The 25,543-nt window shown below is 46.2% G+C and overlaps 1 protein-coding gene across 1 annotated transcript; it reads left to right on the top strand.

Moving 5' to 3' along the window:
* The first annotated feature begins 1,578 nt into the window (after positions 1-1,578).
* Positions 1,579-22,944, top strand: bri3 (brain protein I3). Its single transcript, XM_068056572.1, has 3 exons — positions 1,579-1,954; positions 2,584-2,710; positions 21,500-22,944. Exons 1-3 carry the CDS (start codon positions 1,816-1,818, stop codon positions 21,630-21,632), a joined length of 399 nt encoding a protein of 132 aa, XP_067912673.1. The 5' UTR covers positions 1,579-1,815; the 3' UTR covers positions 21,633-22,944.
* The last annotated feature ends 2,599 nt before the right edge of the window (positions 22,945-25,543 follow it).

Here is a 25,543-nt window from a genome sequence, read left to right as displayed (position 1 = left end):
TGCCCTGTCTCACCAGCAAGACGCACCCACCAGAGGTGGTGGCACAGTGGTTGACAGTCAGAACACAGAATAGTTACAGTGCAGAAGGAGACCATTCGGCCCATCGTGACTGCACCAGCTCTCCTAATGAGCACCTAGTGCCACTCACTGACCTCTCCTCGTGACCCTGCACGTTCTTCCTTTTCATATAACAGACTAATTCCCTTTTGAATGCTTCAGTTGAACCTGCCACCACCACACTCACAGCTGTGTAAAGAACAAAGAACAGTACAGCACAGGAACAGGCCATTCGGCCCTCCAAGCCTGTGCCGATCTTGATGCCTGCCTAAACTAACACCTTCTGCACTTCCGCGGCCCATATCCCTCTATTCCCTTCCTATTCATGTATTTGTCAAGATGTCTCTTAAACGTCGCTATTGTATCTGCTTCCACCACCTCCCCTGGCAGCAAGTTCCAGGCACTCACCACCCTCTGCATTCCAGACCTGAACCACATGCTCTTTGAAAAAGTTTTTTCTCATGTCACTCAGTCAGGAGGGAGCTCACCTGGGGGTCCTCAACATTGATTTCGGATGCCATGAAGTGTCAAGGCATCAGGTCAATTATGGGCAAGGAAACCTCCTGCTGATTACCACCTACCGCCCTCCCTCAGCTGATGAATCAATGCATTTTTTATTTGTTTGTACGATGTGGGCATCACTGGCTAGGCCAGCATTTATTACCCATCCCTAATTGCTCGAGAAGGTGGTGGTGATCTGCCTTCTTGAACCTCTGCAGTCCATGTGGGGTAGGTACACCTACAGTGCTGTTAGGAAGGGCGTTCCAAGATTTTGACCTAATGACAGTGAAGGAACGGTGATATAGTTCCAAGTCAGGATGATGTGTGACTTGGAGGGGAACTTGGTGGTGTTCCCATGTGTCTGCTGTCCTTGTCCTGCTAGGTGGTAAAAGTTGCAGGTTTGGAAGGTGCTGTTGAAGGAGCCTTGGTGAGATGTGGTAGTGCATCTTGTCAATGGTACACACTGCTGCGATTGTGCGTTGGTGGTGAACGGAGTGAATGTTTAAGGTGGTGGACGGGCTGCTTTGTCCTGGCTGGTGTCGAGCTTCTTGAGTGTTGTTGGAGCTGCACCCATCCAGGCATGTGGAGAATATTCCATCACACTCCTGACTTGTGCCTTGTAGACGGTGGACAGGCTTTGGGGAGTCAGGAGGTGAGTTACTTCAAAATTCCCAGCCTCTGACCTGCTCTTGTAGCCACAGTATTTATGTGGCTGGTCCAGTTCAGTTTCTGGTCAATGGAAGTGGATGGTGGGGGCTGCAGCAATGTTCATGCCATTGAACATCAAGGAGAGATGGTTAGATTCTCTCTTGTTGGAGATGGTCATTGCCTGGCACTTGTGTGGCGTGGATGTAAATTGGAAGAAGGGGGGGTTTTGGAGGTGCCTTTAAGATAAGGTGGGCGGGGCGGGGATGTTTATTTATGGGAGAGGGACGTGGTCCCTTTAAGGATTGTCGCGGAAGTCACGCTGTCTGCGGTCACGCGACGCGGGTCTTGTGACATTGTATCGAGTTGGGAGGGGGGGATTCCCCGGAGTGCGCGCGCCGCTGCCAGTGTAACAAACCTGCAGAGACAGGCGGTGATTCCTTGCTGCTTGAGAGTGTGGGGCGGCGGCAGAGTGTCGCTGTATCCCGCCCCCTCCCCCTGGTGCCGGGAACCTCCTCTAACACAGAGGGTCCCATCCTTCCCCCAAAGCCTCGTTCTATCTCCGGCTAAGAGCAGCTCCTGCTTGCCGCTGCTTCCTCCCGGCTCTCACCCATGGATAACAAGCCCCTCTTGCAGGACAGGCCGCCCGCGTACGCCACAGTGTCCGAGGGGGGCTACGCCTACGGCCAGACTTACGGGACGATCCCGCCGCCTGGATACCAGCCTCCACCGTACGCCTACCCGGCCTCAGGTGTGATCTCTCTCCTGTCTCTTTTCCCTTTTTATGTTCCACCCCACTCTGCACAGGCGGACCCAACCTAATCCCCGGCCGAAGCCTCATCAAAGTCCTGGGGGACTGCAGCGTAGATGTAACTGCACTGAAACTTCAAATTCAGCCGACAGAAATGTTCTTCGTGTTTACATTCATGCTGAGAGTTTAGCTTGGTATTTAGAAAAGGGGAGGGGGCGGTGCTAGAGAGAGAAAGAGAAAGTCTTATTTTAAAATGGGATTGGGAAATTGCTCTATCAGTGGATTCAGTAAAGATGCCAATCTGAAGCAAAATTTGAACTTAAATGTAAAAACGAACTGCTTTAAAGATTCTGGAGGTTTAATTAGGTCAACTGTTCGGGTAGTTAATTGTTTTTAATCTTAATATGCTGGTTACTGTTTTTGGCAGTGTTTTGTAGTTTAAATATGCCAGTGGCTACTGTAGGGTTTACACTGAATTGCTGCTTTCATCCATTTTTCGTTATTTAAAATATTTTCTGTAAGGCACAATGTTTATTTTCATTTCCAGTTACCTCGGAGAGGTTGAATGGCATTTTGTTAGGTTTTGAGACTTACCCACTTCCAGCTAATGCACCTTTTTTGCTTTGTAGGGTATGTACCTTCTGCAGGTATCCAGCCCCCTGTCTGCCCAGGGCCAAACTATTCAAGCACTTACACCATCATCCAGCAACCAGCAGCAGCTTCAGTTGTTGTAGTCGGTGGATGTCCCGCTTGCAGGTAACAATGCTTTACAATTAAAAAAAAAATAATTACTTGTGAACAGAAAAATTGAGTTCAACTTAAGATTTCGAGGAAGATGCAAGTGTCTTGTAGAAAGTTTGTTTTGTGGTGTCTCACTGTTAAAGGGTTAGCAAGTGTTTTGTGAAGGTAAGTTTGGGTTTCTATAAATAGTTGAAAGAAAAGTTGTCATTTCTGGAGCACACTCAACCTCATGGCTTCCTAAAAGTGCTTTACAGCCAATGGAGCACTTTTCACGTGTAGTTGTAAGGTGGGAAACCAAGATGCCAATGTGCTATTCTAGTGATACAGTACATATTGTATTTGTAATTCAGTGAAGAGTATCTGGACAAATGGTCAATGCCTACATTGTGATGTCAGGCCCTGTTTTGAAGTGTTTTCTCGCCGGGACCATGTTGGTGTACAAATTTACAGCCTTTAATTCATGACAGCTCACCACCACCTTCTCCAGGGCAATTAGGGATGGGCAATAAATGCTGGCCTGGCCAGCGACGCCCACATCCCATGAATGAATCAAAAAAAAATCACTAGCACGTTGATAAAAGTAGATTTGAAGTGGTTTTATTGTCTGGAGTTTGTTGTCAGTATAAATCACCAGTACAGGGAAAGAAACACTCAATGGAATGAACCCTGTGTGCCTAATCTTTCAAATGTACCTGGATTGGAATTAAGGTTTCTACTCGTGATGGGAAATGTCGGAGGTTCCTTTCCTGTTCCTCCTTATGATGGCTTTTGGACTTCAGAAATTACAAGGACAAAAATGCACATGACACAGTTTGGCTCAACCTTAAATTTGTTTTATTGAACCCACTAATATCCCTATTAGAGACCTCTATGGTTAGTTGAAAAATAAACAAACTGTCCCCAGTACAAATCCTTCTGCGGTTGCCTAAAATTGACACCTCCAATTCCCAGCCAAACCCCTCTGCGATTTGACTGCTGTTCCCAGTTATCTTAATAAAAAAAAAGTCACTACGACCTGCTTTAAAACTTACAAAATGCAGGTAAAAACACTACGCTTTTGTCCCAAAACCCTGACTGATATCACTACGATTTGGCTGAAAACGCTTAAATCCACATCACGGCGGGTCTGTCCGGTCCTGAGTCAAGGTGACCAATCCTGACCCTTCTGACTGCAGTCCTGGTCACTCCAATATGCTCTCCTACCCTTAAAACAATTCTCCTGCTGTTTTGAGGCAAGACAATAAAAAGCACCTGGCTCAGAGGCTGATGGTGTGAATGTCCCATTCCTCGCCTTGAGAGGAACCAATCATAGTTACAATGGCCAGGTGCCAGTACCATTGTCTATGATGCTGGCCTTAGTTGTATTGCAATTCCTTAATTGTATTATGTTGAGGGCATGTTTCTGGTGCCATTGTATATGGTAATCAGTCTCTTTATCTGCCATTGGATAATGCAATTATGGCATTTTCCCTGGTATTGTCTGATTGCTATCATGAGACAATGTCAGAATCCTTTTGATCCACTTTACTAAATGTCCAAATTAACCCCTTGCTGCCCAGCCCTGTACTGTTGGCTGCAGCTTGGCTTTTGTATTTTATAGTTCAAAAACACAAGGTCAAAACATGTCTGTGGGCCTGGATTTTTATATTTCATAAATTTCTCAGTTGGAGGGGAATCCGATCCTACAGAAACTAAGTGAAGAGGTTCAGCGGGGTTGCTGTGTTCCAGTCTCAAATAGGAACTTGCCTTTTCTTTTTATTTCTTTGCTCCCTGAGGCAGAGGAACTCGAGTTTTCCTGCTTTCCATCCTGGCTTAAGATCTAACTTCAAAGACTGACTGTCCTGGGATCTTGCTTTGCTGCATGGCTCCACTATTCACTGTACAAACAAGCTGACCTTTCAAGATAGCCCTCCCTAGCCAGATTAAGCCGTACAGAAGTGCAAAGCCCCACTGTAGCAGCAGGGCTTGGTTATTCCTTCCCTGCAGGAATTTAAAGATCTGTTCTAATGGTATATTGGCATCCAACCTGTGGGATTATTTTAAGTAGAATATCCACTTTTGAGGTCACTGACTGTGGCTTCATAATGACAGAACCTCAATCAAGTCATATTGTCTTGGATTGACCAATATAATTTGGATAGAGCGATGCATCACATTCTCACTACAATAGAAAGTGTTTTGTGCATGCACCACTGAACTGGCATTCTCCAGAACCTGTACAGATCCCCAAAATATTCCCAGTAAAACTTGGACTTCAAAAAGTCTGTCTTTGGTTAGACCTGATTTCAATGCTATGCTTTACACCATCACTCAAATTTATTTTCAAGCAGCCTTAGTGCAAGCATGTCAAAAGATTCCAGTTATTGTCGGCTAATTTAATTCCCTTGGTATTGATCAGTTCTTGCATAGCTCACTCAGTCTTCAGATTATGTAATTGCTGTGACTGGATTAATCCACAGCTGCCTCAAACCCATGTTGATCCAATGAAATAGAGCTTTTAACCTGAGTATCTTGGTGCAGTTGGGTGGAACTGCCAATATTTGGGTGCCCCAGTTTTTAGTCTGTTGCTACCTTTAAAATGCCCCGGTAGCTCGGCAAGTTTACCCAGCGAGCTGTATAGATGGGAAAGGCCCTGATCAGGTCCTCTGGGTTGTGTTATAAAACAATTGTTCTGACACCTCTCATTGCACCATTGGGATGCCATGGATAGTGAGTCTTTTAATGTTTATATCCTTCTACACCCTAAAATAAAAGTAGACTTAAAGTACATGCAGCATCTTTTATGTTGACATTTCAGTGTTCAAGGATTTGTCTGGATGTGGTTATGGGTCTATTTTATCTCCTGTCCCTTTTCTAATTTTGAGGAATTGACACAATAGTGTTAATGTTGCCATTACATTATGTTCTACAAAGTGACTTTTTTTTTACTGGTGAAATACATGAGACTTCTACAGAGTCTTAGTGAAAAGTAGTAAATTAAATTCTGTACTCAATAACACTCAACCAGTGTGAAGCCGATCAGTATCGGCCAGAAGGCCCCAGGGCTGATAGCTGGTCTTCTGGGGTCCCTGGCCTAAGGAAAACCCAAACAAGGTTTCTGCTTGTGATCAGTAACTGCTAATGTATGGGATTGGGCTTGGCTGTGCTATCATAAAATCATAGAAAATTTACAGCACAAAGACCATTTGGCCCATGTCTGTTAGCTAAAAATTATCTATCCAGCCTAATCTCACTTTCCAGCTCCTGGTTTAGTATTGCATATGATGGTGCTTATCCAAGTATTTTTTTATATGTGCTGAGGGTTTCTACCTCTACCACCCTTTCAGGCAGTGAGTTCCAGATGCCCCCATTATCCTTTGGGTAAAAATTCTCCAACGCCCCTCTAATCTTTCTATCCATTACTTTAAATCTGTGCCCCTTGGTTATTGATCCCTCTGCTATAAGGAAAATAGATCTTGTCCACACTATCTTGGCCCCTCATTTATACACCTCCGTTAAATCTCCCTTTATTTTCCTTTTTCAGAGAAAATAACCCCAGCCTATTCAATATCTTATATGGTCAGTAGCCTATTAACACTCTACTCTTCCAACAGCATCCACTTGTGAATTGGGAGAGTGCTGTGCATGTGAAAGAAAGACTTGCATTTACTTCGTGCCTTTCACGACCACTGGACATTCCAAAGTGCTGTATTGTTGTACACCCAGTGAAGTGCAGTCACTATTGTAATGTAGGAAACATGGCAACCAATGTGTGCATAGCAAGGTCCCACAAACAAGTGATAGCGACCATATAATCTTTTGTGTTGATGATTTAGGGTTGTCAGCTGTGGCTCAGTGGGTAGCACTCTGGCTTCTGAGTCACAAGATTCTAGGTTCAAACCTCACTCTGGGGCCTGAGCACAAAAATCAAGACTGACGTTGCAGTGCAGTACTGAGGGTGTGCTGCCCCGTTGGTGCCGTCCTTTGGATGAGGCGTTAAACTGAGGCCCTGTCTGCCTGTTTGGGTGGATGTAAAAGATCCCATGGTGAGATGAAGAGTGGAAGGCATTCCCCCTGGTGTCCTGGCCAATATTAATCTCTCAAACAACATCACAAAAACAGATCATCTGATTTACAACAGTGACCACTTCAAAAAGTACGTCATTGTCTGTAAAGTGCTTTGAAATGTCCTGTTTATGAAAGGCACAATATAAATGCAAGTCTCTTTATTTTCTTTCTTGATTGAGGGTTAAAATATTGCAAGGGGGCCTCTATTTAACGTTTCACCAGAAAGATGACATTTCTGACAGTGCAGCACTCTCTCAGTACTGCACTGAAAAATGTCACCCTGGAACTTGTGCCGAGGTCTCGGAGTGGAAATTGAACCCACAATCTTCTGACTTGGAGGCAAGTGTGTAACCCACTGAGCCTTGGTAACATCTGAGGCTCTTCTGTAAGAAGAGGGGAAGAAATTTGGGCAATTGCAATTGTTGTACTGTTGGAATCAAATCTAGTGAAACTTGGCAGGTGGGAAACTGAAATGGCCAACTTCAATAGGGATTGTATATGTAAACTTGTAATATTTGAATATGAAGTTCACACCTGTAAAGTGAGTAGACAGGTTGAAGTTTAGAGTTTGCACCCTTCAGAACCCAAGGGTCTATTTCCAAGATGATGGCTGTATCGGTTTTTAAAATTGTTTTCCCAGCTTTTTTTTTCAGCTTCACACTTCCTGTTTGGTTTTGGCCTCTGACCTCCTGTAATCATTGTTCTCATGGGGTTTTACACAATTCAGATTCAGGGCTATTTTCGACTTCTACACAGACTGACTCACTGTCATGTGTTCCAGATGTCATTGTAGAAGCTGCTTTTCCCTAGAGCTAACAGTGAGGCTTTGGCAAAATATCCTTCCCCTCACTCTCCTCCAGTCTTCACTTTTTCTTCCCTTGGTCCATTATCCTTCCTCCTTTATCCTTTCTCTCCCTTATAGTCCTCATCTCACTCCTGTCCTTGCATGCTCAATCCCCCCCCCCCCCTCTCCTTCTCTCTTCTGCCCCCCCCTCTCCTTCTCTCTTCTGCCCCCCCCTCTCCTTCTCTCTTCTGCCCCCCCCTCTCCTTCTCTCTTCTGCCCCCCCCTCTCCTTCTCTCTTCTGCCCCCCCCTCTCCTTCTCTCTTCTGCCCCCCCCTCTCCTTCTCTCTTCTGCCCCCCCCTCTCCTTCTCTCTTCTGCCCCCCCCTCTCCTTCTCTCTTCTGCCCCCCCCTCTCCTTCTCTCTTCTGCCCCCCCCTCTCCTTCTCTCTTCTGCCCCCCCCTCTCCTTCTCTCTTCTGCCCCCCCCTCTCCTTCTCTCTTCTGCCCCCCCCTCTCCTTCTCTCTTCTGCCCCCCCCTCTCCTTCTCTCTTCTGCCCCCCCCTCTCCTTCTCTCTTCTGCCCCCCCCTCTCCTTCTCTCTTCTGCCCCCCCCTCTCCTTCTCTCTTCTGCCCCCCCCTCTCCTTCTCTCTTCTGCCCCCCCCTCTCCTTCTCTCTTCTGCCCCCCCCTCTCCTTCTCTCTTCTGCCCCCCCCTCTCCTTCTCTCTTCTGCCCCCCCCTCTCCTTCTCTCTTCTGCCCCCCCCTCTCCTTCTCTCTTCTGCCCCCCCCTCTCCTTCTCTCTTCTGCCCCCCCCTCTCCTTCTCTCTTCTGCCCCCCCCTCTCCTTCTCTCTTCTGCCCCCCCCTCTCCTTCTCTCTTCTGCCCCCCCCTCTCCTTCTCTCTTCTGCCCCCCCCTCTCCTTCTCTCTTCTGCCCCCCCCTCTCCTTCTCTCTTCTGCCCCCCCCTCTCCTTCTCTCTTCTGCCCCCCCCTCTCCTTCTCTCTTCTGCCCCCCCCTCTCCTTCTCTCTTCTGCCCCCCCCTCTCCTTCTCTCTTCTGCCCCCCCCTCTCCTTCTCTCTTCTGCCCCCCCCTCTCCTTCTCTCTTCTGCCCCCCCCTCTCCTTCTCTCTTCTGCCCCCCCCTCTCCTTCTCTCTTCTGCCCCCCCCTCTCCTTCTCTCTTCTGCCCCCCCCTCTCCTTCTCTCTTCTGCCCCCCCCTCTCCTTCTCTCTTCTGCCCCCCCCTCTCCTTCTCTCTTCTGCCCCCCCCTCTCCTTCTCTCTTCTGCCCCCCCCTCTCCTTCTCTCTTCTGCCCCCCCCTCTCCTTCTCTCTTCTGCCCCCCCCTCTCCTTCTCTCTTCTGCCCCCCCCTCTCCTTCTCTCTTCTGCCCCCCCCTCTCCTTCTCTCTTCTGCCCCCCCCTCTCCTTCTCTCTTCTGCCCCCCCCTCTCCTTCTCTCTTCTGCCCCCCCCTCTCCTTCTCTCTTCTGCCCCCCCCTCTCCTTCTCTCTTCTGCCCCCCCCTCTCCTTCTCTCTTCTGCCCCCCCCTCTCCTTCTCTCTTCTGCCCCCCCCTCTCCTTCTCTCTTCTGCCCCCCCCTCTCCTTCTCTCTTCTGCCCCCCCCTCTCCTTCTCTCTTCTGCCCCCCCCTCTCCTTCTCTCTTCTGCCCCCCCCTCTCCTTCTCTCTTCTGCCCCCCCCTCTCCTTCTCTCTTCTGCCCCCCCCTCTCCTTCTCTCTTCTGCCCCCCCCTCTCCTTCTCTCTTCTGCCCCCCCCTCTCCTTCTCTCTTCTGCCCCCCCCTCTCCTTCTCTCTTCTGCCCCCCCCTCTCCTTCTCTCTTCTGCCCCCCCCTCTCCTTCTCTCTTCTGCCCCCCCCTCTCCTTCTCTCTTCTGCCCCCCCCTCTCCTTCTCTCTTCTGCCCCCCCCTCTCCTTCTCTCTTCTGCCCCCCCCTCTCCTTCTCTCTTCTGCCCCCCCCTCTCCTTCTCTCTTCTGCCCCCCCCTCTCCTTCTCTCTTCTGCCCCCCCCTCTCCTTCTCTCTTCTGCCCCCCCCTCTCCTTCTCTCTTCTGCCCCCCCCTCTCCTTCTCTCTTCTGCCCCCCCCTCTCCTTCTCTCTTCTGCCCCCCCCTCTCCTTCTCTCTTCTGCCCCCCCCTCTCCTTCTCTCTTCTGCCCCCCCCTCTCCTTCTCTCTTCTGCCCCCCCCTCTCCTTCTCTCTTCTGCCCCCCCCTCTCCTTCTCTCTTCTGCCCCCCCCTCTCCTTCTCTCTTCTGCCCCCCCCTCTCCTTCTCTCTTCTGCCCCCCCCTCTCCTTCTCTCTTCTGCCCCCCCCTCTCCTTCTCTCTTCTGCCCCCCCCTCTCCTTCTCTCTTCTGCCCCCCCCTCTCCTTCTCTCTTCTGCCCCCCCCTCTCCTTCTCTCTTCTGCCCCCCCCTCTCCTTCTCTCTTCTGCCCCCCCCTCTCCTTCTCTCTTCTGCCCCCCCCTCTCCTTCTCTCTTCTGCCCCCCCCTCTCCTTCTCTCTTCTGCCCCCCCTCTCCTTCTCTCTTCTGCCCCCCCCTCTCCTTCTCTCTTCTGCCCCCCCCTCTCCTTCTCTCTTCTGCCCCCCCCTCTCCTTCTCTCTTCTGCCCCCCCTCTCCTTCTCTCTTCTGCCCCCCCCTCTCCTTCTCTCTTCTGCCCCCCCCTCTCCTTCTCTCTTCTGCCCCCCCCTCTCCTTCTCTCTTCTGCCCCCCCCTCTCCTTCTCTCTTCTGCCCCCCCCTCTCCTTCTCTCTTCTGCCCCCCCCTCTCCTTCTCTCTTCTGCCCCCCCCTCTCCTTCTCTCTTCTGCCCCCCCCTCTCCTTCTCTCTTCTGCCCCCCCTCTCCTTCTCTCTTCTGCCCCCCCCCTCTCCTTCTCTCTTCTGCCCCCCCCCTCTCCTTCTCTCTTCTGCCCCCCCCCTCTCCTTCTCTCTTCTGCCCCCCCCCTCTCCTTCTCTCTTCTGCCCCCCCCCTCTCCTTCTCTCTTCTGCCCCCCCCTCTCCTTCTCTCTTCTGCCCCCCCCTCTCCTTCTCTCTTCTGCCCCCCCCTCTCCTTCTCTCTTCTGCCCCCCCCTCTCCTTCTCTCTTCTGCCCCCCCCTCTCCTTCTCTCTTCTGCCCCCCCTCTCCTTCTCTCTTCTGCCCCCCCCTCTCCTTCTCTCTTCTGCCCCCCCCTCTCCTTCTCTCTTCTGCCCCCCCCTCTCCTTCTCTCTTCTGCCCCCCCCTCTCCTTCTCTCTTCTGCCCCCCCCTCTCCTTCTCTCTTCTGCCCCCCCCTCTCCTTCTCTCTTCTGCCCCCCCCTCTCCTTCTCTCTTCTGCCCCCCCCTCTCCTTCTCTCTTCTGCCCCCCCCCTCCTTCTCTCTTCTGCCCCCCCCCCCCTGTCCTTCTCTCCTTCTCTCTCCCCATTTCCCCTTTAACTTTTGATCACATGGTCTAAATGAAAGTTATGCTGGAAAGATTTCCTTGTTGATCAGCTGACTTCTTGGAAATGGATGTTTCAAACTGGAATCTGACGTCACATGGGCAGAGCATTATTGAGTTCACTGACCGTGAATGCTGTTGGAGTTATACTTTACTGGACTTTGTTGAAAAGCAGCTATAACTAAATTTAATCACATAATTTGCTTTTTTAAGAGTTCTAGCTGCATTAAAATGTTTGTTTTTGAGCTTCTTGGCCAGGAGAAAATGGGAAGTTTTTTTACTAAATATTCTGAATGATGAAACAATTGTTGTGTAAGAAAAAAAAAACAACTGTTCTTTAAAAACTGGTGCTGCTGTTTCTTGCCACAACCAATTATTGGAAATTATTTTAAAATCCTTTTCTCGTGTTTCCCTGTCTCTTTGCTGCTCCCATTCCACTAATCCCATAGAAATGGTCCTGCTTTTGTTAGTTTTGTTGGTTGGCTAAGGGGATAATTTCTCATCCTCTCTTTACCCCCACTCCCGGTCTCCTCCCCTCCCCTTCTGTCATCACTGGCCATGCTCCCCCGCTCAACCCCTCCCAGATAGTATATTTCCTTGTGGTTAAGTATTCTTCAGCCCCTCACTAGGTAAAATTCATTATTTTCTTCTAATTCCTGTTTTTTTGGCACTAAAATTGTTTTGTTTTTAAGGTAAGGAAACTAGTTTAAATGCCCTCTGGCTGGTGTTCTGTCTCAGCATTCTAGTAAAAGCCCGTTTCTGTACATCAATTGTATTTGGTGTGCGTGGTTCCTTTTTTATGTTGTACATTGGCCCAGATTATCATAGAATTGTTAAAGCACAAAAGGAGCACATTCGGCCCATGTCTGCCGGCTCGCAAGTGCAACTCGCCTAGTCCCACTCGTCCGCCTTTTTCCTCATAGCCCTGCAAATTTTTTTGCTTCAGATAATTATCGAAGTCTCTTTTGAAGACCTTGATTTGAATCTGTCTCCATCTCGCCCTCGGGCTGAGCACTCTAGATCCTAACCACGTGCAGTGTTAAATGTTTCCTTATATCACGGTTGCAGTGACGTGCTAACAGATCTAGCGGTCATTGGCGTCGATTTCCCCTTTCCAGATTAGGGGGAGGCGCTGGTGTAGTATTGTCACTGGACTAGTAACCCAGAGACCTAGGGAATTGCTCTGGGGACATGGGTTCGAATTCTACCATGGCAGGAGATGGAATTTGCATTCAATTAATAGACTAGCTTTTAATTCTAGATTTAATGATGGCCATGAAACTATTGATTTTTGTTGCAACCTATCTGGTTCACTCATTTCCTTTAGTGAAGGAAATCTGCTGTCCTTACCTGGTCTGATCTACATGTGACTCCAGACCCACAGCAATGTGGTTAACTCATAAATGCCCTCTGAAATGGCCTAGCAAGTCACTCAGTTGTATCTAACTGCAATGAAGTCAATAGCACTGTGAGTGTACCTACCCCACATGGACTGCAGCAGTTCAAGAAGGCAGCTCACCACCTACTCAAGGGCAATTGGGGATGGGCAATAAATGCTGGCCTTGCCAATGATGCCCACATCCCATGAACGAATAAAAAAAAAAAATTAGTTTGTACTAAGTCTAGGGGAGCTCAAGGCATCCAGCAGCAGTGAAGTCATCAAACAGGCTAAGTAGCCAATCACATTGACGAATTCTCAGACAGCAAGCCAGGAAGTAAAATGCACTGATTATTTTGCTGTCAAATTTGTGAATGATTGAGACATAATACATGGGAATAAGGTAGAAGTTGAAGTATCAATCTTAAAATTCCTTAGATTTTTAACATACTCGTAATCCTACAGCAATTCCACAAATATAAAGTTAGTTTTTCAGAGCCAAAGAAGTTGTTCGGTAGTCATGACTTAATATGCTGTTTTAAAAACCCAGTTACACCTCATTAACAAAGTGTAACTTTTCTATGTTTTTTTTACATTGTGAAAGGGGAAGTTCACATCAGTTCAAGATTGCTGTCAGTGTGGACTTCACACCCCAAGGAGGAACAGCAAATTGCTGACAGCAATTCTGGAATATCCCATTAAAATACACATACATGGATGCCAGAATTTACTGTCCATTTTATCAGTGGTAATGATGCTGAACATTGATGGTTTTGTTGCATTATTACTGCAGAATCTGGGCCAATGTGTTGGAACTTTGAGTACATCAGACGGAAGTACCGAGACAATCACCCTGTCACTCCAAGCCCATTGACTTCCTCTTCATTGTGAAATGAGGGCTGGTGGGGAAGCAAGAGAGGATCAGTTTTAAAACTATTTTACACAGACTTCTCAAATTTCAAATGAGTCTAAGATGCTTTACTATAAGTACACTATTTTTCCCATTTTTCTCATTCTAGAAGCAATGTAGCGCACACAACCTTATAAACAGCTAACATCTCGAACTGGAAAGCTAAGTACAAGTGCTTTCAACTCATCAATGGATCAGATCTAAGCTCTGCAGTCCTGCCACATCCAATCATGGACAATTAAACAACTAACTGGAGTAGGAGGCTCCACAAACATCCCCATCCTCAATCATGGGGGAGCCCAGCATGCCAGTGTAAAAGAACGGACTGAAGCATTTGACAGAAGCGTTGAGTGGGTGATTCATCTTAACCTCCTTCTGAAGTCCCCAGCATTATAGATGCTAGTCTTCAGCCAATTCTATTCACTCCACGTGATGTCAAAAAGGCACTGGATACAGCAAAGGCTATGGGCTCTGACAACAGCCTGGATGTAGTACTGTAGACTTGTGCTCCAGAACTAGCTGTGCCCCTTACCAAGCTGTTCCAGAACAACTACAACACTGGCATCTATTGGACAATGTGGAAAATTGCCCAGCTATGTCCTGTCAACAAAAAGCAGGCCAAATCCAATCCAGCCAATTACTGCCCATCAGTCTTTTCCATCAGCAAAGTGACTGAAGGTGTTATCAAATGGAACTTACTCAGCAATAACCTGCTCAGTAATGCTCAGTTTGGGTTCCACTAGGGCCACTCAATTCCTGAGCTCATTACAGCCTTGGTTCAAACATGGACAAAAGAGCTCCACTTCCAGAGGTGAGAGTTACTTCCTTTGACACAAAGCAGCATTTGACCAAGCGTGGTATCAAGGGGCCCTCAATGTTGAAGTCAATGGGAGTCGGGGAAAACTCTCCACTGGCTGGAGTCATATCCACAAAGGAAGATGATTGTAGTTGTTGGAGGCCAAATATCTAAGCCCTGTGACATAGCTGCAGAAGTTCCTCAGGAGAGTGTCCTCGGCCCAACAATCGTCAGCTGCTTCAGTGAGCTTGCCTCCATCATAAAGTCAGAAGTGGGGATGTTCACTGTTCAATACCATTCTCAACTCCTGAGTTACTGAAGCAGGCTGTGCCCAGATGCAGCAAGAGCTGAACAAAAATCAGGCTTGGGCTGATAAGTGGCAGGTAGCATTCATGCCATAAAGTGCTATTTTGGGGGTTATCATTGACCAGATACTGAACTGGAGCAGCCACATAAATACTGTGGTTACAAGAGCAGGTCAGAGGCTGGGAACTCTGTAGGGAGTAACCCACCTCCTGACTCCAAACCTGTTCACCATCAAGGTACAAGTCAGGAGTGTGATGGAATACTCTCCACTTGCCTGGATGAATACAGCTCCCTGACCCCCACTTCCTCGACCATTTTTTTGGGCAGTGGGGAAGAAACAGTATGGCAATCTGGAACTTGTGTGACGTGCTTCCAGACATCACCCCTGAATGGCCTAGCTCTAATTTTAGGGTTATATCCCCTTGTTCTGGACACATAGGAACATAGGAACATAGGAGCAGGAGTAGGCCATTCAGCTCATCAAGCCTGCTCTGCCATTAAGATTGATCATGTGTGATCATCCACTTCAGTGCCTTTTTTTCAACACTATCCCCATATCCCTTTGTCATTGGTATTTACAAATCAGTCAATCTCTAAACTTACTCAATGACTGAGCTTCCACCGCCCTCTGGGGTGGAGAATTCCAAAGATTCACAACCCTCTGCGTAAAGAAATTTCTCCTCATCTCTGTCCTAAGTGGCTTCCCCCTTATTTTGAAATTGTGTCCTCTGGTTCTAGGCTCCCCAACCAAGGAGAACGTCTTACCTGCATCTACCCTGTCTATCCCTTTAAGTATTTTGTAGGTTTCAATGAGATCACCTCTCATTCCTTGAAACTCTAGAGAATAAAGGCCCAGTTTCCCCAATCTCTCTCCATAGGACAGTCCTGCCACCCTGGGAACAAGTCTGGTGAATCTTCGTTGCACTCCCTCTATGGTGGTAATATCCTTCCTAAAGTAAGGGGACCAAAACTGCACACAGTACTCCAGGTGTGGTCTAACTAAGATTCTATACAATTGAAGCAAGATTTTGCTACTCCTGTACTCATCAATTTGCGATAAAGGCTAACATAACAGCTGCCGTAATTACTTGCTGCACCTGCATGTTGGCTTTCAGTGACTTATTGACCAGGACACCCTGGTCCCTTTGTACATCTACACTTTCTAATCTCTTACCATTTAAGAAGTACTCTGCACAGTTATTCCTCCTACCAAAATGGATAACCTCACATTTTTCCACATTATATTCCATCTGCTACATTCTTGTCCACTCACTAAGTCTGTCCAAATCCCCCTGAAGCTGCTTTGCATTTTCACAACACACATTCCTACCTCGTTTTGTCATCCGCGAACTAGGAAATATTACATATGATCCCCACATCCAAATCATTGATATATATTGTGAACAGCTGGGGCCCCGAGTACTGATCCTTGCGGTACCCCATGGTCTCTGCCTGTTAACCAATCCTTAATCCATGCCAGTATATTACCACCTATCCCATGTGCTTTAATTTTGCTAACCAACCTTCTGTGGGGGACTTTATCAAAAGCTTTCTGAAAATCCAAATATACCATGTCCACTTATTCCCCTTTAACAATTCTGTAACATCCTCAAAAAACACCAACAGGTTTGTCAAACGTTATTTCCCATTCATAAATCCATGTTGACTATGCCCAGTCAGATCATTATTATCCAAGTGTCCATTTATCACATCCCTTAGAATAACATTTTCCCTACTACTGATGTAAGGCGAACATAATAGGAGCAGGAGTAGGCCATTCGGCCCCTCAAGCCTGCCCCGCCATTCAATACGATCATGGCTGATCTGCCCAGACCTCCGCTCCTCTTTTGTGCCAGTTCCTCATAGCCCTCAACTCCCCGATATTTCAAAAATGTATCTACATCCTCTTTAAATACTTTCAGTGATCTAGTTTAGTTTAGAGATACAGCACTGAAACAGGCCCTTCGGCCCACTGAGTCTGTGCCGACCATCAACCACCCATTTATACTAATCCTACACTAATTTCCTATTCCTACCACATCCCCACCTGTCCCTATATTTTCCCTACCACCTACCTATACTAGGGGCAATTTCTAATGGCCAATTTACCTATCAACCTGCAAGTCTTTGGCATGTGGGAGGAAACCGGAGCACCCGGAGGAAACCCACGCAGACACAGGGAGAACTTGCAAACTCCACACAGGCAGTACCCAGAATTGAACCTGGGTCGCTGGAGCTGTGAGGCTGCGGTGCTAACCACTGCACCACTCTGCCGCCCCACAACACTCGGGTAGAGAATTCTAGACATTCATTACCCTCTGAGAGGAAATTCCTTTGCATCTCAGTTTTAAATGTCCCCTTATTCTGTAACTATATCTCCTATTTCAAGATTCCCCCACTAGTAGAAACAACATCTCAACATCAACCCTGTCAAGCCCCCTCAAATCTTGTATGTTTCAATAAGATCATCCCTCATTCTTCTAAACTCTGATGAATAAAGGCCTAACCTGTTTAGCTGTTCTTGATAAGTCAACCCCTTCATCCCAGGAATCAGTCTAGTGAATCTCTTTTGAACTGCCTCCAATGCCAGTATATCCTTTCTTAAATATGGGGACCAAAACTGTACACAGTACTCCAGGTGCGGCCTCACCAACACCCTGTTCAGTTGTAACAAGACTTCCCAATTTTTAATCTCCAACCCCCAGCAATAAAGGCCAAAATTCAATTTTCTGCCTTAATTACTTGCTGCACCTGCATGCTAACTTTTTGTTTCGTGCACGAGAACACCCAGATCCCTCTGCTGCCCTTTTTTTTTTTTGAAGAGTCTCTCCGTTTAAATAATCTGCCTTTTGATTTTTTTCCTACCAAAATGCATGACCTCTCACTTTCCTACATTAAACTCCATCTGCCAAGTTTTTTTTGTCTACTCACTCAACCTATCTATATCCCCTTGCAGATTCCTTATGTCCTCATCACAACATGTCCTCCCACCTATTTTTGTAGCGTCGGCAAATTTGGATATATTACACTGTGCCCCTTCCTCCAAGTCATTAATATAGATAGTAAATAATTGAGGCCCTAGGACTGATCCTTGTGGCACTCCACTAGTTATGTCTTTCCAACCTGAAAAAGACCCATTAATCCCGACTCTCTTCTGTGAGTTAACCAATCCTCAATCCACGCTAATACATTACCCCCAATACCGTGAGCTCCTATCTTGTACAATGGTCTTTTGTGTGGCACCTTATCGAATGCCTTCTGGAAATCTAAATACACTACATCTACCAGTTCCCACTTTCTGAACTGCTTGTTATATCCTCCAAGTAACTAGCAAATTTGTCAAACATGATTTCCCTTTCACAAAACCATGTTGACTCTTTGATTCTGTTCAGCTTTTCTAAATGTCCTGCTATTTCTTCCTTAATGGACTGTAGCATTTTCCCAACGACCGATGTTAGGCTGACTGGCCTGTAGTTTGCTGCTTTTTGTCTCCCGCCCTTGAACGGGGCGTCACATTAGCAGTTTTCCAATCTGCTGGGACCCTCCCGGAATCCCATGAGTTCTGGAATGTTTCAACCAATGCCACCACTATCTCTGCAGCCACTTCCTTTCCTACCCTTGGATGTAGGCCATCAGGTCCTGGTGACGTGTCTGCCTTTAGTCCCATTAGTTTGTCAAATACTTTGTCCCTCACGATAGAGACTGTTACAAGATCTTTCCTCCCATTAGCTCCTTGCTTATCTGATATCTGTGGGATGATTCTCATGTCCTCCACCGTGAAGACTGATGCAAAATACTGGTTTAAATTATTTGCCGTTTCCCTGTTATTAATTCCCCAGTCTCATCCTCTAAGGGTCCCACACTTACTTTAGCTACTGTCTTCCTTTTTATATAGCCGTAGAAGCTGTTTGTTTTTATAATTGCCAATGTACTTTTATCAATTTTCTCCCTCTTTATTAGCTTTTTAGTCATCTGCTGCTGGTTCCCAAAAAAAACAATCCTCTGGCCTACCACTAGTTTTTGCTGCTTTGTATGCCTTAATTTTTGATTGGATACTCTCCTTGATTGCCTTCGTTAACCATGGGTGGTTCATCCTTCTCATTGAGTCCTTTTTGACCAGGATAAATTTTTGCTGAGCGTTATGAAATATCTGCTTAAATGTCTGCCACTGCTCATCCACTGACATTCCCCTTAGTCTATTTTCCTAGCCCGCTTTAGACAACATTCTTCATATCTCCGTAATTGCCCTTGTTTAAGTTGAAGACACCGGTTTGAGACCAGAGTTGCTCGGCCCCAAACTGAATTTGAAATTCTACCATGTGATTGTCACCACCTACAGGATCCTTAACTACAATATCTCATTAATCCTAACTCATTTCACATTAGATCTAAAATAGCCTGTTCCCGGGTAGGTTCTGCAATGTATTGCTCTAAGTAACAATCCCTGATGCACTGTACAAATTAGTCTTCCATGTTACCTCTGCCAATCTGATTTGTCCAGTCAGTATGCAGATTAAAATCGCCCATGACAATTGTAGCGCCCTTCTTACACGCCTCCATTATTTCCCGATTTATACTTTGTCCGACAGTGAGGCAACTCTTCGGGGGCTCATAGATGACTCCCACCCATGACTCCTTCCCCTTGCTAATCCTTATTTCCACCCAAACTGATTCCACATCACGATCTATTGTACCTATATCACTATTCACCACCGCACTAATAACTTCCTCTACTAACAAAGCTACCCCCACCTCCTTTTCCTTTTTGCCTATTTTTCCAGAACGTCGAATACCCTTGAATATTGAGTTCCTAGCCTTGGTCATCCTGCAACCACGTCTCTGTAATAGCTATCAAGTCATACTCGTTTATTTCTATTTGTGCTGTCAACTCATCTATTTTGTTACCATTGCTGCGTGCATTCAGATAAAGAGCCTTAAGCTTTGACTTTTTGCCATTATTACGCATTCTGGTTCTAATTTCTGCTGAACTCTTCTGCTTATATTTTCTGCCCCTTCCTGTCACACTTTGATTATCGTTCGTCTCTTCACCACCCTACACCTCTGCTCTCGCGTTTCTTTTTGATTTTTTAAAACTTCCCTTCAATTGAACCCTCTTTCTCTTTTTTTTTTCTCCCCCCCCCCCCCCCCCCCCCACCCAAACTATTTAGTTTAAAGTCCTATCTACAACCCTAGTTATATGATTTGCCAGAACACTGGTCCCAGCATGGTTCAAATTAAGCCCGTCCCAACGGAACAGCGCTCTCCTTCCCCAGTACTGGTGCCAGTGCCCCATGAATTGGAACCCATTTCTCCCACACCAATCTTTGAGCCATGCATTTACCCCCCTCATTTTATTTACCCTATGCCAATTTGCACATGGCTCAGGTAGTAATCCGGATACCTTTTGTGGTTCTGTTTTTTAATTTAGCCCCCGAGCTGCTCATAGTCCCTCAGCAGAACCTCTTTCCTAGTCCTACCTATGTTGGTACCTGCGTGGACCATGACAACTGGATCCTTCCCCTCCCACTCCAAGTTCCTCTCAGCCCAGAAGAGATGTCCTTAACCTTGGCACCAGGTTGGCAACACAGCCTGTGGGACTCCGTCTTTGCTGCAGAGAACAGTATCTATTCCCCTATCTATGCTATCCCCTATTACAACTATATTTCTCTTTTTTTCTCCCCCCACTTGAATGGTACTCTGAACCACGGTGCTGTGGTCAGTTTGCTCATCCTCCCAAACAGCCTGTGCCCTCGTCCACACTGGGAGCAAGAATCTTGTACCTATTGGATAAGGGCACTGGTTGAGGCTCCAAAGCTAAATTCTGGATCCCCATACCTGCCTCACTCAGTCACACCCTCCTGTCCCTGACCACAGTCCAAATTTGATGTGATTAATCTAAGGGGTGTGACTGTCTCCTGAAAGTGTCCAGGTAATTTCCCCCCCACACACTCCCTGAACTACAGGTCTGTAGTTTCTCCCTCCCTCAAATAGTGGGGTTACATTTGTGACCTTCCAGAATCTATAGAATTTTGGAAGATGATCAGTGCATCCACTATCTCTATAGCTACCTGTTTCAACACTGGGATATCAAATATCAGGTCCTGGGGACTTATCAACCTTCAGCCCCACAGATTTCTCCAGTACAACCTCCTTTCTTGTCAGTACTAATTTCCTTCAATTCCTCCAATCTCTCCAGTCCCTTGGATCTCTAATTCTGGGAGATTTCTTGTATTGTCCTCAGTGAAGACAGACACAAAGTAATCATTTAGCTTCTTTGTCATTTCTCTATTCCCCATTATAGATTATCCTGACTCTGCCTGTAATGGACTGTAATGGTCGGCGCAACATCGAGGGCTGAAGGGCCTGTACTGCGCTCTAATGTTCTATGACCCACATTTGTCTTAGCCAGACGTTTCCTTTTTACGTACCAATAGAAGCTTTTACAGTCTGTTTTTGTTGGTTTACATTCATATTCTATTCTCCCTTTATCAGTTTCTTGGTCCTCATTTGTATTCTAAAATACTCCCAATCCTTCGGTTTACCACTATTTCTGGCAACTTTATAGGCCTTTTCTTTTAATCTTATACAAGCCTTAACTTCCTTTGGTAGCTGCAGTTGACTGCCTTTACTTTTGGAGCTATTGTCCCTTGAAGGAATGCATAGTTGCTGTAAACTATGTAATAATTCTTTGACAGCTATCCATTGTCTATGCACTTTCATACCTTTTTAATGTATTTTCCCAATCCACCTCAGCCAATTTGCCCCTCATACCTTCATTTCCTTGTTCAGATTTAACACCCTGGCTTCAGATTGAACTACCCTGTTTTCAAACATCATGTAAAATTCTATTACATTATGGTCATTCATCCCTAAAGGTTATCTTTTTTTTTTAACAAGATGAATTAGCCCACAGGAGGAAATACGGTGGATAGGATGGATTGATGGAAACTATCAAATCCTTTTATCATAAACACTGCTTTTGGATCACTCCTTTAATATCTATATTCAAGGGAATACAAGCCTAGTCTCTCTACAGTTGGTACTCAATTTAATCCTATTATCCCCAGTATCTCACTGAAACTGCATGTTTATTCCATGGCATGAATAGGTTCCCACAGGTGTAAGGAAATGAGGGGAGGAAGCTGACTTTTTAATTGAATGTGTTTTTGTTTTAACAGGGTTGGTGTTCTGGAAGATGACTTCACTTGCCTGGGTGTGCTGTGTGCAATATTATTTTTCCCGATTGGGATCCTCTTTTGCTTGGCACTGCGACAGCGGAGATGCCCAAATTGTGGAGCCAGCTTCGGCTAACTGGATCAAAGCGACCAGCCTACCTGTGGCCAAATTTAAATACTTTTTTACTGTCAATTCTCTGCAATTGTGTATAAACTACCACAGATGACTTGCCTTCATTCTGTGATTTGTTTGACAGAAATTGAAATGTGATCTTTAAAAAGAAAAGCATGACAATTGAATGCCTGCAAGTGACTAATACTGATTTCCGCCCCCCCCCCCCCCTTATGAATAGTTAATATACAGGCAAATACAAGTTCTTCACCTTACTGGATCCTTGAATTGCAACTGAAAATGCTACAGTTAAATTTGCATCCTCGTATTGCTGTGTTTTTAACTAGCTACTCTGTCTACTGATTTAAGTATCTTGATGAGCAGAAGTGTCTATATAATCTATCAGGAATGTCCTTGGCAACTTGGATATAGATGTGGATTGTGAGCCATGGAATTGAAATGTTCTCATTTGTTTGCATATCTCTGTCTGCAGGTGCCAAAAGATCATAGAATCTTGCAGCACAGAAGGCAGCCATTCGGCCTGTTGTGAAAGATATCCAATTAGTCCTCCTACCCCCTGCCTGTTCCCCATGCCCTTGCAATTTTCTCCCCTTTTGAGTATTCAGTTCCCTTTTGAAATTACTATTGCATTTACTTCCACCTTTTTCAGGCAACACATTCTAGATCACAACTCACTATTAAATTCTCAACTCCCTTCTGGCTTGTCTTGCAAATTAACTTAAATCTGTCCTCTGGTTACAGACCCTTCTGCCATAGGAAACAGTACATAAGGAGAAACTATCAAAACCACTCGTTTTTTTTTTTGAACGCCTCTTAAATTTTGGTGTTATTTAGGATGCATCCATCCCAATGAGGCAACAGTGCTGGGGAACAAACCTGCAGGCCTCATGGCATCCAAACAGGACAATCTAACAAGCAAGAAATGTAAGCATGAATAGGATTGAGTTGCTTGGATTTTTCCAACCCCTAATGGGATGGAAAACTGCACAGTTTTATGTTGTCAAAACTCAGTCACTGCATAGGGTGTCTGCAATCATTCCTGCCACAGGATCCCGTGCTCAGGTCTGAGTCCGAAGGGCCCCATATTTTCCTGTAGGTGTTCTGTAATTGAAGCAATATATTTTGTAGAACTTGCTATGCTGTATGGCTAATGTCTTAAAGTTTTCTTCAGCTTGTTCTGTGTACAGCAACTTGATTTTTGCTTTAGTGGTGGTTCAGTTGGGGGAGTACTTGCAGTTTGATTTGTACTTCAAGTGCTTTTGGCTAAAGGCCATATCACTTGTGTATAAAGATCCTTGACTAGAAATCTATCAAAGCGTGGTTTGCACTTTGTTCCTTTTTTATACTTATCTGGTTGGTACAACTTATCTCCAGTTCATATCTACCAGCCTCTCTTCAAAAAAAAAAAAAAGCCTGCCCTAACCATAACTCAAACAAGTGTGAAATCTGTATATTGTCTCTTTATGTCCATTACCAAGGAGACAATAACAATTCACCTCTTATGTAAAGAGTACGGACAGTTATAGACTTCAGTTTCATCGACCAACTCATCCACTGGCAGATTTTTATCTAATTGCTTCTGTAGGTTCCCTTCTGCTCTCCTAAGTTTCTTAACATCTGCAAATGTAACCTGTTTGCATTGGGTTTATATAAATTAGAAGCAGGAGGTGTCCCAGCATTGATCTGTGGGCTACTCTACTCTAGTTACCCTCCCCCTCACTCTGATATCACTTTTCTGACTTTTTCATAGAATGGGACTGTGCTGACTCTTTGAAAGAGCAGCCTATTAATTTTCTTAAACCAATTTGGTGTCTGCGCTCAAGTTTTACTTTGCATTCTCTCACCTTGCATTTTGAATAGCAGTATCTGGTGTTGGCCTAGTTATGGGAGGAAATCAGTACATGGCATCATTTTCAAACTGCCCACTTGGGATGTCAGTTAAGACTTGGTAATATTTGTATGTGTTGTATTAATGGGGTGTTCAGATGTTTGTGGTATCTTGGTCTGAGTGACAGAGCAGAGCATCATTACCAATTGATAAGATAGGTTTCTGGTCTCTAGTGGGGCAGCATCATGTTAATACAATTGGCATCAACATTCCTGGGCTAGAGATAGAGAAACAAAATTGACTAGACCGCCCCGAACTAGAAAACTTTATCAACTTTGCTTCCAATTTCCACCCTTCTCTCTCCTTTACATGGTCCATCTCTGACACTTCCCTTCCCTTCCTCGACTTCTCTGTCTCCATCTCTGGGGATAGGTTGTCTACCAATATCCATTATAAGCCCACTGACTCCCACAGCTACCTCGACTACACTTCTTCACACCCTACCTCCTGTAAGGACTCCATTCCATTCTCCCAGTTTCTCCGTCTCCGACGCATCTGCTCTGATGATGCTACCTTCCATGACGGTGCTTCTGATATGACCTCCTGTTTCCTCAACCGAGGACTTCCCCCCACTGTGGTTGACAGGGCCCTCAACCCTGTCCGACCCATTCCCCGCACCTCTACCCTCACCCCTTCCCCTCCCTCCCAGAACCGTGACAGGGTTCCCCTTGTCCTCACTTTTCATCCCACCAGCCTCCATATCCAAAGGATCATCCTCCGCCATTTTCGCCACCTCCAGCGTGATGCCACTACCAGTCGCATCTTCCCCTCCCTTCCCCTGTCAGCATTCCGAAGGGATCGTTCCCTCTGCGACACCCTGGTCCACTCCTCCATTACCCCCACCACCTCGTCCCCGTCCCAGGGCACCTTCCCCTGCAATCGCAGGAGGTGTAATACCTGCCCATTTACCTCCTCTCTCCTCACTATCCCAGGCCCCAAACACTCCTTTCAGGTGAAGCAGCGATTTACTTGTACTTCTTTCAATGTAGTATACTGTATTCGCTGCTCAGTGTGGTCTCCTCTACATTGGGGAGACCAAGCGCAGACTGGGTGACCGCTTTGCGGAACATCTCCGCTCAGTCCGCAAGCAGGACCCTGAGCTTCCGGTTGCTTGCCATTTCAACACTCCCCCCTGCTCTCATCTCTGTCCTGGGATTGCTGCAGTGTTCCAGTGAACATCAACGCAAGCTCGAGGAACAGCATCTCATCTACCGATTAGGCACACTACAGCCTGCCGGACTGAACATTGAGTTCAATAATTTCAGAGCATGACAGCCCCCCATTTTACTTTCATTTTTAGTTATTTTTTCTTTTTTTTACAATCTTTTTTTTGCATTTATTTCATTTCATAGTTTGTTCAGTTTGCTTACCCACTTTTTTTCAGGTGGTTTTTCTTCAGGTTTGCACTTGCTGCTGTTCAATATTCAGTGTATTCACACCTAATCTGTACTAATGCTTTGTTTTTCAACACACCATTAACATATTGTTTGCCTTTGCTCCGTGACCTTTTGGTCAGCAATGTGGCCTGGTCCAATCTGCACCTTCTCCTTTGTTATCCCTTGCCCCACCCCCACCTCACTTGTTTATAATCTGTGACTTTTCTAATATTTGTCAGTTCCGAAGAAGGGTCACTGACCCGAAACGTTGACTCTGCTTCTCTTTCCACAGATGCTGCCAGACCTGCTGAGTGATTCCAGCATTTCTTGTTTTTGTTTCAGATTTCCAGCATCCGCAGTATTTTGCTTTTATTGACTAGACCTTCTGCTCATTTCTAGCCAGTGCCCATAACTGGAAAATATGCATATAATGAGGGAGGGAGCATGGCAGATAAGTTTGGGTTTGGTTGTAATGCACTCTAGTTGATGTACCAGCACACTGTCTCTGCTTAAGCAGGATGAATGGCCATTTGAACAAAGCAGCAGAGAGCAGCTGGAACTGTAGAGATGAGTCAGCATTTTTAGAAGGGCAGAGAAAATTGGAAGTTTAAAAAAAAAGGCAGAAATTTGAGGTCCTGTGTCACTGGTAT

The sequence above is a fragment of the Heterodontus francisci genome, chromosome 24 (genome assembly GCF_036365525.1).
Source record: "Heterodontus francisci isolate sHetFra1 chromosome 24, sHetFra1.hap1, whole genome shotgun sequence".
Lineage (NCBI taxonomy): Eukaryota > Metazoa > Chordata > Chondrichthyes > Heterodontiformes > Heterodontidae > Heterodontus > Heterodontus francisci.
The sequence above is the reverse complement of the archived record's forward strand: the minus strand, read 5'-3'. Positions and strand labels throughout refer to the sequence as shown.